The 13,729-nt window shown below is 38.8% G+C and overlaps 1 protein-coding gene across 1 annotated transcript in view; it reads left to right on the plus strand.

Moving 5' to 3' along the window:
• Positions 1 to 5,517, plus strand: part of tgo (Aryl hydrocarbon receptor nuclear translocator homolog tgo) — a 942,634-nt gene extending 937,117 nt beyond the window's left edge. The window contains exon 16 of the mRNA XM_071670713.1: positions 4,667 to 5,517. Coding sequence (XP_071526814.1) covers positions 4,667 to 4,872 — 206 coding nt within the window. The 3' untranslated portion in view covers positions 4,873 to 5,517. The remainder of the gene's footprint in view (positions 1 to 4,666) is intronic.
• Positions 5,518 to 13,729: the final 8,212 nt, after the last annotated feature.

Consider the following 13,729-nt stretch of genomic DNA (forward strand, 5'->3'; position numbering starts at 1 on the left):
CAATGCCAAACAATTTATGTGTAACATAGGTAGTAGTTGATAGGCATCCACCGACCAGAAAGGATTATTGTTACTACCCGCCTGGGTATTGCAGGGGTTGGTGACGGTTGTTTAGTGAATCAGCACTTCAGTGGTTGTAAAGTTGCACTCCTCTTAACCAGATAACTCTTTTCTTTCTGTTTCACCCACAGGTGCATTGCTGGCATCCTGTCCTCAAACATACAGTCTCTCCTTGTCACACTATATAACTTTTGACCACTTAACTCATATAACTCATTCTTTGTAACTAGATTTTCCTGCAGTGAGCCCTATGCACTAGCCCTGCCTTTTGGCAAAATGATAGGAGCAATAGATAGAAGTAGTAGGTAGGAAGATTAGGTAGAAACATCAGGTGGAAGTAGGTAGGAACATTAGGCAGAGGAGTAGATTGGACATTAGGTAGGAACATTAGGTGGAAGTCAGAGCATTAGGTAGGAGCCTCTGGAAACACTGTGTTAGTTTTCCTCTTCCAGTATCCTGGTAAGTTTGAGGGTCAAAATACTAGAAGTGGTGCTGGAGTTCTCCAGCAATGGAGACTCTTTGCCGTGGCCACCCTTTTGAGGGAATCCCAGAGGGAACTGGTATCAGAGTTGATCCTGGTTGCATTAATGTATATAAGATGCTCTCTGCATAACTTGGGACATCTTTGACAGAATACCTATGCACAGCTGATAGAAAATTATTAGGCATCCTTATGGCCATCATACAGTCTGTCACTTTACACGAGACTTTTTGATAAAACTTCTGAGGTACAGTGCATGGCTGGTATCCATGGCTTGATGAGTTGCCAGTTATTCTGTATCTTTTGACTGGTACACTGTTATAGAATGGCTTTACATGCAGATTATGTTTCATGAAAACAAATCAACCACTACAGCAATGTTCATAGTAAGACCACACTAGTATCTATTCTTGCAACTGCCAGTCGTGCAGTCAAAGAGTATTAGATATATTATAAGGGTTGACCAGTCATGTGCCAGGCTGGTTAATTGCTTTAAGGAAAAAGCAAACACGTTTCACCAGAAGATATTATACTTTTGATTTTTTCAGTAGTTAGTGTAGGAACCCCCCTGCTGCTAGGACACAGTTTAACCAATTTATCATGGATAAATAGGTTTATCACTGTCTGGAGCAATGTGTGTGCTTGGACATGCCAACCTGTCAAGCAATTTTACCAATGCTGAGGACCACACTGTGTGAACTGATGATCACTGTGCATGTCTTCTCCCAGTTTTTCATCTTGTCTAACATAGACATGATTCAAAGTAAACATTATGATTCCTTCTGTTCCCTCCGAAGCTCAACTCAATGCAGGTTAAACCAGTTCCATTTTGAACATATTTAATTCATTGTATTCAGATAACGAACCTCTTCTCCTCTCATGGCCTATTAATCTTATCATATTTGGCATACTAAAGAAATATCATGCGACGAACCTCTTTTCCTCTCGTGGCCTATTAATCTTATCATGTTTGGCATACTAAAGAAGTATCATGCCTCATTTCATGACTCATTCCCTGCTTCATAATCATAACAGTACTGTGCTTAATCTTATATTATTATTATGATAAACAATTGTTCTATGTTTTTTTGTGCATGTTGTGTTATATTACTGGTTTTACAAACTTTCCATCATCTACACTTTGTAATGATGTGGGTTTATGTCGCTGCATCTCATAATGCAAGGAATACCTAATGGCATCCCAATTTGTTGGTTGTCACTCACACATTGATACATATTGTGGGTTTGATTATTATATTACAGGGGGTAATGCCATGCTGTTTAGAGGCTTTTGTACTGACTACAGAAAACATCATTATTATTTTCACACACGTGTGGAGGTGTTGGAAATGAAATGTTTAAGGACGATACATGGTGTTAGGTGGTTTGATTGAGTAAGTAATGTAAGGGTAAGAGAGATGTTTGGAAATGAAAAGAGTGTGGTTGAGAGAGCAGAAGAGGGTGTATTGAAATGGTTTTGATATATTAAGAGAATGAGTGCGAGGAAAGATTGACAAAGAGGATATATGTGTCAGAGGCGGAGGGAACAAGAAGTGGGAAGCCAATTAGAGATGGAAGAATGGAGTGAAAAAGATTTTGAGTGATCGAAGCCTGAACAATAGTGCAAGGAATGGAGTGAATCAGAACGATGTGGTATACCAGGGTCGACGTGCTATCAGTAGGCTGAACCAGGGCATGTAAAATGTCGGGTAAACCATGGGAAGATCTCTGGGGCCTGGATGTGGATAGGGAGCTGTGGTTTCGGTGCATTACACATGACAACTAAAGATTGAGTTTGAAGAAATGTCGCTTTTTTTTTGTCTGTTTTCCTGGCGCTATCTCACTGAAGTAAGAGGTAGCAAGCAAGTATGAATATGTACATTGTATATATGTATATGTCTGTGTATGTGTATATATGTGGGGCCTGGATGTGGAAAGGGAGCTGTGGTTTCGATGTATTACACATGACAGCAAGAGACAGAGTGTGTACGAATGTGGCCTTTTTTTCTTTTCCTAGTGCTACCTCAGGGGGATGGTATTTCATGTGTGGTGGGGTGGCAATGGGAATGGATGAAGGCAGCAAGTATGAATATGTACATGTGTATATATGTATATGTCTGTGTATGTATATGTATGTATATACATGTGTATGTGGGTGGGTTGGGTCATTCTTTCGTCAGTTTCCTTGTGCTACCTTGCTAATGTGGGAGACAGCGGTTGAATATAATAGATAAATGAATAAAGAAAAGAAGAGAGAATGTTAGGGTGAAGAGAGTGGTGAGAGTGATTGAGCTTGGAAAGGAGACTTTTATGAGGAAGTACCAGGAGAGATTGAGTTAAGAATTGCAAAAGGTGAGAGCAAATGACGTAAGGGGAGTGGAGGAGGAATGGGATGTATTTAGGGAAGAAGTGATGGCTTGTGCAAAAGTTGCTTGTGGCATGAGAAAGGTGGGAGGTGGGCAGATTAGAAAAGGTAGTGAATGGTGGGATAAAGAAATAAGATTGTTAGTGAAAGAGAAGAGAGAGGCGTCTGGACGAATTTTGCAGGAAAGTAGTGCAAATGACTGGGAGATGTATAAAAAAAAAGTGGCAGGAGGTCAAAAGAAAGGTGCAAAAGGTGAAAAAGAGGGCAAATGAGACTTGGGGTGAGAGAGTATCATTAAATTTTAGGGAGAATAAAAAGATGTTTTGGAAGGAGGTAAATAAATTGCATAAGACAAGAGAACAAATGGGAACATCAGTGAAGGGGGCTAATGGGGAAGTAATAACAAGTAGTGGTGAAGTGAGGAGATGAAGTGAATTTTTGAAGGTTTGTTAAATGTGTTTGATGATAGAATGGCAGGTATAGGGTGTTTTGGTCAAGGTGGTGTGAGAAGGGAGAGGATCAGGGAGAATGGTTTGGTAAAGAGAGAAAAGGTAGTGAAAGCTTTGCAGAAGATGAAAGCCAGCAAGGCGGTGGGTTTGGATGGTATTATAGTGGAATTTATTAAAAAAGGGAAAAAGGGGGTGACTTTGTTGTTCACTGGTTGGTAAGGATATTCAGTAGTCAGGATAATATTTGTAGAATGAAGAGAGGGAAGCAGCATCACAGCTAATGGATAAGGAGATGTAATGAGATGGAAGGCCTTTCTTTCCTCTATTTCTTAAAGGGAGGTAGAAGAGCCATTTGTAGATATGCAGGCAGTACTGGGTTGAATGAGACCCCTGTAGATATGAAATAACAGTTCAAAAGGAAAAATTATTTAAGGCACCTATACTAGAGTCCTGCAGCTTTTGGAAAGCATATTTTGTCCAGGTTAGAGTTACACAGGATTGAATTTGTTTTGAGATTTAGTAGTTGTTAATGAGTGAGATGTATGGGCTCTTCATATATATAATAAATTGTTGGAGGAAACAGTGAAATCATTTATTTCCCGACACAAGAAGAAATATGGACAATAGGATACATAGATATTTAGACTAAGAAAAAGTTAAAGCTTGAGGCTTGCTAAGGTGAACATAGAGAGAGAATTAATGGAATTGGTGTGTTTGCTATGTTGGGCTTTAAATGTATGACATGAGTCTCCTTTATTTTAAGGAGATTGTGACAAACAGTGGTTTGTGCAAGTGGAACATAATGACCAATTAGGATTACCCTTAAATTTTTATTTGCATTTTACTTATTATTCACTAAGAAATGAAGGTTGTCTCATTTCCCATATGCACTAATGGACTCCTCTTTGGAAGAAAGTGTATTTAAGTGAGGTTAGTACTTTTAGGCTTATAGAGAAGCTATGGGTAATATGTGTGTACATAAGTGATATTTTTTTAAAGTGAGCTGTGAAAGGTTGTGGTGACAGTATAGGGAAGCTTTGTTTCAAAGACGTGCAAATTGTGGGTAATATATCATAAGAGATGAAGAAACATTAGTTTAAAAAATCTAACCCCTATTCTTTCAGTATAGAACTTACATGAGTAACTTGGTCTAAAGCATACTTGAATATGTCTAATATTCATATGGGGAACCTTCTGTACATTTTAGTTTAAACTTTATTTCAGCTTAGAATAGTGTATTTTCCTTATTGATGCAGCCTTTTGCTGTAAATTGCACTTCAAACATATTTTAATTGAAATAATCTTGTGCAGGTATGTGGCAGTACAACAGTTTAGGAGCAGAAAGTGCTAGTGTAGGCCCTTCCACCAGCTCAGTTCACCCAGGCTCAGGCACGGGCCACCAAGGTGGAGGTGCTCCAGGAGTGCAACCAGAACTTACTGATATGTTACAAATCCTTGAACAGCCTGGTACTGCAAACTTTGATGACTTAAATATGTTCAACACAAACTTTGAATGAGAAGAATTTCACATAGTATTGCATACTAAGACAATACTGAAGCACTTGGGTTGTAAATTAATATGTAGGGCAAGTTTTAGTATCCACCATTACAGTGTGTTTAGTTATATCTCAGCAAGTGCCTCTATAACATGTATTAGATTCATTAATCACCATTTTAAGAATAACTTTTTGTAGTAAGTGTACCTCAAAGGTATAATGATGAATTATTTATCAGTAAAAGTTCAGATAATGTTGGATACTGCAGCTTGCCTGTGAGAGTAGCTTCTTCACAAGCTGCTGTATGTGGTATGATACCCATTTTACTGGAGAAATTTGTTGACTGAGTTGGAAACTTTGGTGCTGGATAGTGGAGCTGAATACAGGCAGGTCACACAACTCTTACATATTGGATGCTGGGTAAACCACCTTTTAATACACAAGATCATGTTGATCACATTGTTTGATCATTTTACTAATTATGTATTGTATTTATGTATTCCTTTCTAACAATTTATATTTGATGTTTTTGAAGTAGTCTATGATGAGAAAAATCCAGCATTTATTGTTTATACAGTATTACCATATATAGTGCAACACTTAGAAGACAGTTGTTGTAAAATAATCAAATTGCAGTCAGCTATTAAAACTATTGTTTGCTGGAAATCAAAGTGTTTCGTCCTTTATAGTTGTTAACCTTATGATCCCTGAAAGGGAGCTGATGACTGAATTATTTTTTCATGCTATACTTTTATCTTAAGAATTTTTACCACACTGTATATTTATGCACAGTTTAGAAAGCTAGAACTCAAGCACATGTCCAGGAATCTTAATGCATTTAATGAAGAACATGTAAGTGTCTCGGTTTTTACACAAGCTGTTTCAATTTTAATGGAAAACTTTGAGGTATGATACAAGTGCTCATAGAAAATTTGTTCCATTGGAAGTAACCTCTCTTGAAAGTGAATCAGCTATTATATTTCATTCACCAGTCCTCTCTTGGCACCAGGCAGGTCTATCATGTTATATAAATTATAATTACTGTTCAATTCAGCATATGTGGTTAAAAGAACAGCCTCATTGGAGTATAGTACTTCAAGCTAGGCTGTATTAATCTTCCTTGCTGTATCATAATGTGTTTAAAGATTAACTTTGTTTCAGATGTTGGCCTGCATATGTGTGCTTAGTCATGAGGATGACAGTAGGGTGGTCAGGGACTTACTAATTGTTACTCTGTATGTTTTCTATGTTACTGAACCTGGGATTTGGGCACTAACATACTTCTTCATTATGAAAATGGTAAACTGTAATATGAATGGTCTTTTCATATTAGTAGTTCAGGTGTCTAATATTACGTTACATAGGTTTTGTGACTGTAAATATGTCTATCTCAATGATTTGAAGGTTATTAACCATTTTTCTTTTTTTTCTGTTTTTCCAAGCTTTTATGTTATTGATTGCTTGGTTTGTACAATGTGTAATATATATATTTTGTCCTCTTATGATGTCAGTACAAGGTATCTCAGTGCTCTGAGAAAAAGTTTTGCACGGCTGGTGCACTGTCACCACTATCTATTTAATTTTTTGAACATATCATTCATAGTTAGAGGGAAACGCTTGGCTTCTGGCCCATTTCAGCACTACCCATGGATAGAGACAAGTACAAGAATCTTAAAAGCATATGTAGTGATTTTTTTTATTGTCACAGTGTACAAAATATTCCTCATTTGTACAGGTGTGTACAATGATAAAGAGTGTCAAGCAACATGTCTCCATGGGCTTTGACTTGTACAGTCGGTGACAGCTGAAGAAGCTCAGGATAAAACTCCAGCTAGATAATCATACTTTGCGATAAATTTTATTGTAATTTTTTAAACAAAAGTACATGATAAAGTAAGGTTGAGATCTTTAACTGCACGAGGAACGTGGGTTTCAGCAAAATTAATGACTATACCAAGCTGAGTGTGGCCAATGACCTCATACACATCAAGTGCTACAGATGGCATCTTTCATGTGTAAAAGTTTCAGATGATTTGCATTTTTGATATTGAAAAAATTATGTATTTATTTATTATACTTTGTCGCTGTCTCCCGCATTAGCGAGGTAGTGCAAAGAAACAGATGAAAGAATGGCCCAACCAACCCACATACACATGTATATACATACTCGCCCACACATGCACTTATACATATGCATGAAAAAAAATGGATAAAGGCAGCAAGTATGAATATGTATGTGTATATATGTACATGGCTGTGTATGTATATTTATGTATACATTGAAATGTATAGGTATGTATATGAGCGTGTGTGAGTGTTTATGTACATACATGAGTATTTGGGTGGGTTGGGCCATTCCTTCGTCTGTTTCCTTACACTACCTTGCTAACGCGCGAGACAGTGACTAGTAAAATAATGTATATTTACACTCATACATATTCGCCATTTCCTGCATTAACGAGGTAGCATTAAGAACAGAGGACTGAGCTTTAGAGGTAATATCCTTGCTTGGCCCCCTTCTCTGTTCCTTCTCATGGAAAATTAAAAATGGGTGGGAAGGATTTCCAGCCCTCCACTCCCTCCCCTTTTAGTTGCTTCTACAACATGCAGGGAGTACTTGGGAAGTATTCTTTCTCCCCTATCCCCAGGGAGATTATATATATATATATATATATATATATATATATATATATATATATATATATATATATATCCCTGGGGATAGGGGATTAAGAATACTTCCCATGTATTCCCTGCGTGTCGTAGAAGGCAACTAAAAGGGGAGGGAGCAGGAGGCTGGAAATCCTCCCCTCTCATTTTTTTTAATTTTTCAAAAGAAGGAACAGAGGGGGGCCAGGTGAGGATATTCCACAAAGGCCCAGTCCTCTGTTCTTAACGCTACCTCGCTAATGCGGGAAATGGCGAATAGTTTATAAGAAAAGAAAAAAAAAAATATATATATATATATATATATATATATATATATATATATATATATATATTATTTTTTATTTTTTTTATTATACTTTGTCGCTGTCTCCCATGTTTGCGAGGTAGCGCAAGGAAACAGACGAAAGAAATGGCCCAACCCCCCCATACACATGTATATACATACGTCCACACACGCAAATATACATACCTACACAGCTTTCCATAGCTTACCCCAGACGCTTCACATGCCCTGATTCAATCCACTGACAGCACGTCAACCCCGGTATACCACATCGCTCCAATTCACTCTATTCCTTGCTCTCCTTTCACCCTCCTGCATGTTCAGGCCCCGATCACGCAAAATCTTTTTCACTCCATCTTTCCACCTCCAATTTGGTCTCCCTCTTCTCCTCGTTCCCTCCACCTCCGACACATATATCCTCTTGGTCAATCTTTCCCCACTCATTCTCTCCATGTGCCCAAACCATTTCAAAACACCCTCTTCTGCTCTCTCAACCACGCTCTTTTTATTTCCACACATCTCTCTTACCCTTACGTTACTTACTCGATCAAACCACCTCACACCACACATTGTCCTCAAACATCTCATTTCCAGCACATCCATCCTCCTGCGCACAACTCTATCCATAGTCCACGCCTCGCAACCATACAACATTATATATATATATATATATATATATATATATATATATATATATATATATATATTATCCCTGGGGATAGGGGAGCAAGAATACTTCCCACGTATTCCCTGCGTGTCGTAGAAGGCAACTAAAAGGGGAGGGAGCGGGGGGCTGGAAATCCTCCCTTCTCGTTTTTTTTTTAATTTTCCAAAAGAAGGAACAGAGAATTGGGCCAGGTGAGGGTAGTCCCTCAAAGGCCCAGTCATCTGTTCTTAACGCTACCTCGCTAATGCGGGAAATGGCGAATAGTTTAAAAGAAAGAAAGATATATATATATATATATATATATATATATATATATATATATATATATATATATATATATATATATTTTATCCCTGGGGATAGGGGATTAAGAATACTTCCCACGTATTCCCTGCGTGTCGTAGAAGGCGACTAAAAGGGGAGGGAGCGGGGGGCTGGAAATCCTCCCCTCTCCTTTTTTTTTTTTAATTTTCCAAAAGAAGGAACAGAGGGGGCCAGGTGAGGATATTCCAAAAAAGGCCCAATCCTCTGTTCTTAACGCTACCTCGCTATCGCGGGAAACGGCGAATAGTATGAAAAAAAAAAAAAAAAATATATATATTTTTTATACTATTCGCCATTTCCCGCGATAGTGAGGTAGCGTTAAGAACAGAGGACTGGGCCTTTGAGGGAATATCCTCACCTGGCCCCCTTCTCTGTTCCTTCTTTTGGAAAATTAAAAAAAAACGAGAGCGGAGGATTTCCAGCCCCCCGCTCCCTTCCCTTTTAGTCGCCTTCTACGACACGCAGGGAATACATGGGAAGTATTCTTTCTCCCCTATCCACAGGGATATATATATATATATATATATATATATATATATATATATATATATATATATATTTTTTTTTTCATATTTGCTATTTCCCCATCATTGAGGTAGCATCAAGAACAGATGACTGAGCCTTAGAGGGAAAAATCCTTCACTTGGCCCTCTTCTTTGGGAAAAGTAAAAACTGGAGGGGAGGATTTCCAGCCCCCCATTTCAACCCCTTTTAGTCGCCTTCTAAGACGCGCAGGGAATGCATAGGAAGTATTCTTTCTCCCCTATCCCCAGGGATATATATATGTGTGTGTGCAGAAAGTACACAAGTATCAATTGATACATAAGATACTGGTAACAATACAAGGAAACGGTAAACATGAAGTGTCAAGCACTTTCATATATGACATAATGAAGACAGAACCAGAGCATAATATGCCAGCCGCCACAAGGCAAGGCAGGGCTGGCAAATGAATTGAAAAAATTTACATATGTTTCCCAGAATGTAGGTTAACCTGAATTTGTAACTTGAGAGAAGTGAGGGAGATGAGGAATTACTTCACCTGTTTCATAATTGATGTGCGAGCCCCACCCAGTGTTAGCTAGTATATTTTATTCTGGTTCTGTCAATCTGTACTCAGTCCTGACAATATAATTTTCTTGTGGTTTTGCCTGCACACACATGCATACATGTTTGTGAAAAAAATTTCCCTAAACCTGACTGTCATATCCTGCATTAGATTGGTAGTGTGAGGAATGTACAAAGAAAAGGCCTCATTCGTTCACGACCATTTTTTCACTGTCATGCATCATGGACCAAGACCAGAACCCCTTATGCTTAGCCAAGGCCCATAAACCTTTCCATGGCTTCCTCCAGCTGCTTCATATGCTCAGGTTCAGTCAACTGGCAGCATGTCGCCCTCTGTATACTTTATCGCTTCAGTTATCTCTATCCCTCCATATATCCCCTTCCTTGGAGACAGTGAAGAAAGAATGCTACCCAAGTATCCCTGCATGTTTTAGAAGGCAACTGAAAGGGTGGGAGCAGGTGGGGCTGGAAACCCTCTCCTCCTTGTCTTTCAATTTTTAAGAGATAGAGCAAAGTGGGGCTGGAAACCCTCTCCTCCTTGTCTTTCAGTTTTTAAGAGATAGAACAAAAGAAGCTAAGTATTTCTGAGGAAAGAAACCTGGATGCTTTGTCTCTAATTGAAAGAATGCTTCTGGATAAGGGGGAAGAATGTCTTAGAGGTAAAGGCAGGGATTAATGTGAGGGTGAGAGCTAAGGAAGGGGTAGCGCTACAGCTGGAGGATTAGTGAGAATGCGTGAGTGATAGAAAGTGAGCTCCAGACTAGTATTGGTATATATTAGAATGGATTACGAGAAAAGTGATCATTAAGGTGTAAGCATCTGAATGATGAAGATACGCAAGAGTTTTGGGAGCAGCTGAGTATTGGCAATATTGATGCAGGAGACTGGGTAGTAGTGACAGATGATGTAAATGTGAAAGTGAGTAATGTGGCAGGCAAGGGTATAATTTGGGACATTGGATATTCAGTAAGGTGAAGGGCTTGTGGAGTTATATGCTGAAAAAGGGATGGTGATTGGAAATGTTTGTATTAGAAGGAGGGACATACACAAGTATACATGGCAGATTTGAGTGAGAAATTGTAGTTGGTATCTGCATTTTGGAGAGTGTGTTGAGGACTTAGTTGAGAGTATATGTGAATAAAAGCAAGGTTATTAAGTTTGCAGTGCAAAGATACAGGTTAGTTGGGTTGTGAATCTGAATGAAGAAAACTTTGAGGACGTGGTATTATTAGATACCATGGAGTGGACATGACAGGGAATGGAACCATTGTAGCAAAGGTTCTGTGGACATTGGTGAATGTATAGAGAGGTCATTACCTGGGAGGGCAAAAATGGAAATGTTTGAAGGTATAGTAGTCCCAACCATGTTGTATGGATGTGAGGTATAGGCTGTAGATGAGAGTGTGTAGAAAATGGATATTAAATTTTTGTGGTGTTAGGAGGGTTGATTGAGTAAGAAATGATAGAGTAAGAGAAAGGTGTTGTAATAAGAAGAGAATGTTTGAAAGCTGAAGAGGATGTGCTGAAATAGTTTAAACTAGGAAGAAATTGAGTGAGGAGACTATTGACAAAGGTGATATTTGTCAAAATTGAAGGGAACATGGAGAAGGGGGTGGCCAAATTGAAGACGAAAGGACAGAGTGAATAAGATTTTGAGTTCTTTTGGCCTAAACATGCTCGAGGTTAAGGGCTTGCACAGGATAGAGTGAATTGGAACAGTGTGGTGTACATGGGGCAACATGCTGTCATTGGACCAGACTCAGGCATATGAAGCAGCTAAGGGAAACCTTGGGAAGGGCTGTGGGGCCTGACTGGATAGGAGACTGTGGTTTTGGTGCATTACACAGGGCAGATAAAGAATGAATGAACCAATGAGGCCTTTTCTATGTCTGTTCATGGGTCTATCTTGCTAACATAAGTAACATCTACCTAGGATGAAAGAGAGAGATATATATATCAAAATTATTTTTTTTTTTATATGTTCATCATTTCTAGCATAAGGAGGTAGCACCAGGAACAGACAAAGAAGGGGATTCATTTACTCCCATCCACTCCTTAGCTGTTATGTATTGTTACTGATAATTGTTGACATTATTTTTTTTCTTTTTGTCATACATATTCGCCATTTCCCATGTTAGCGAGGTAGTGTCAAGAACAGATGACTGAGCCTTAGGGGAAAAATGATAATTATTATGATTAATTATTATTCTTTCATGCTTAGTCCCCATTTCCTACATTACCGAGGTAGTGCCTGGAACAGATGAAGAAAGGCCTCATTCACTTACATCCATTCTTTAGCTGTCATTTGTAATACTTCGAAATCACAGTTTTATCTGTTTTTTTTATTACTTGATCGCCGTTTCCCTCATTAATGAGGTGGCCTCATTAATATTATGATTATTATTCTCATTATTACTCTATGTAAACTTTGGACATAGAGAGTAAGACAGAGGGTACACATGGGGAAACAAGAAAAAGGGGGAACCATGAGGGAGGAGGGATATTGTGTAGGATGCTTTAATGTGTCGGGGCCTGAACGTGCACGAGAGTGTGAGGTATAGAGTAGAGGGAATTGGAGCTATATGGTATTCAGGGAGCATCATGCCATTAGTGGGCTGGACCAGAGCATATGAAGTGTTCAGAGGAGACAATGGAATGGTCTGCAGGGTTTGACTGGATGGTGGCCCTAGTGTTAGTACATTATATATGACAGCCAGAGGCTGGATGTATGCAAGTGAGGGTGAATACTTTGGAAATGAAATGTTTGAGGACAATATGTGGTGTGAGTTGATCAAGTAAGAAGTGATAAGTGATAGGGTAAGAGATAAGTGTGGTTAAGAGTGCTGAAAGGGTTTGCTGAAGTGTTTTAGACATATGGAGAGTATGAGTGAGATGGGGTTGAAAAATACGACATATGTCAGGAATGTAGGGGAAAAGGAAAAATGGGAGACTTAATTGGAGATAGAAGGATGGATTAGAAAAGGTTTTCAGTTCTCAGGGCTTGAACATACAGGAGTGTGTGAAATTTGCACTGGATAGAGTAAATTGGATGGATGTGGTTTATAGAAGGTAATATGATGTCAGAGGACTTAACCAGGTTGAGCATATGAAGTGATCACAGGAAACCAGAGAATGGTCTGTGGGCCCTAGTTGTGGATATGGGGCTTTGATTTCAGTGCATTATACATGACAGCTAGAGAGGTATGTAAGTGAATGAGGCCACTGACTGAACAAATGTGGCCTTTTTTGTCTGTTTTCCTTGCACTACCTCACTGAAATGGGGTAGTGATGCTGTTTCTTGTGGGGCAGGGTAGTGCCAGAAATAGATGAAGGCAAGCAAGTATGAATATGTACAGATGTAAATATGTATATGTGCTTGTATGGGCGCTTATGTATGTATGTGTGTAAACAAGTGGATGGGCCATTCTTCATCTGTTTCTTGGCACTACTTCGTTGATGCAGGAAATGGTGAACGCGGGAGACAGCGACAAAGCAAAAAAATAATGATAATAAAAATAATATATATATATATATATATATATATATATATATATATATATATATATATTTTTTTTTTTTTTTTTTTTTTTTTTTTTTTTTTTTTTTGCCGCTGTCTCCCACGTTTGCGAGGTAGTGCAAGGAAACAGACGAAAGAAATGGCCCAACCCACCCCCATGCACATGCCTTGATTCAATCCACTGACAGCATGTCAACCCCGGTATACCACATCGCTCCAATTCACTCTATTCTTTGCCCTCCTTTCACCCTCCTGCATGTTCAGGCCCTGATCACACAAAATCTTTTTCACTCCATCTTTCCACCTCCAATTTGGTCTCCCTCTTCTCCTTGTTCCCTCCACCTCTGAC

This window comes from Panulirus ornatus, chromosome 1, assembly GCF_036320965.1.
Source record: "Panulirus ornatus isolate Po-2019 chromosome 1, ASM3632096v1, whole genome shotgun sequence".
Classification (NCBI taxonomy): Eukaryota; Metazoa; Arthropoda; class Malacostraca; order Decapoda; family Palinuridae; genus Panulirus; species Panulirus ornatus.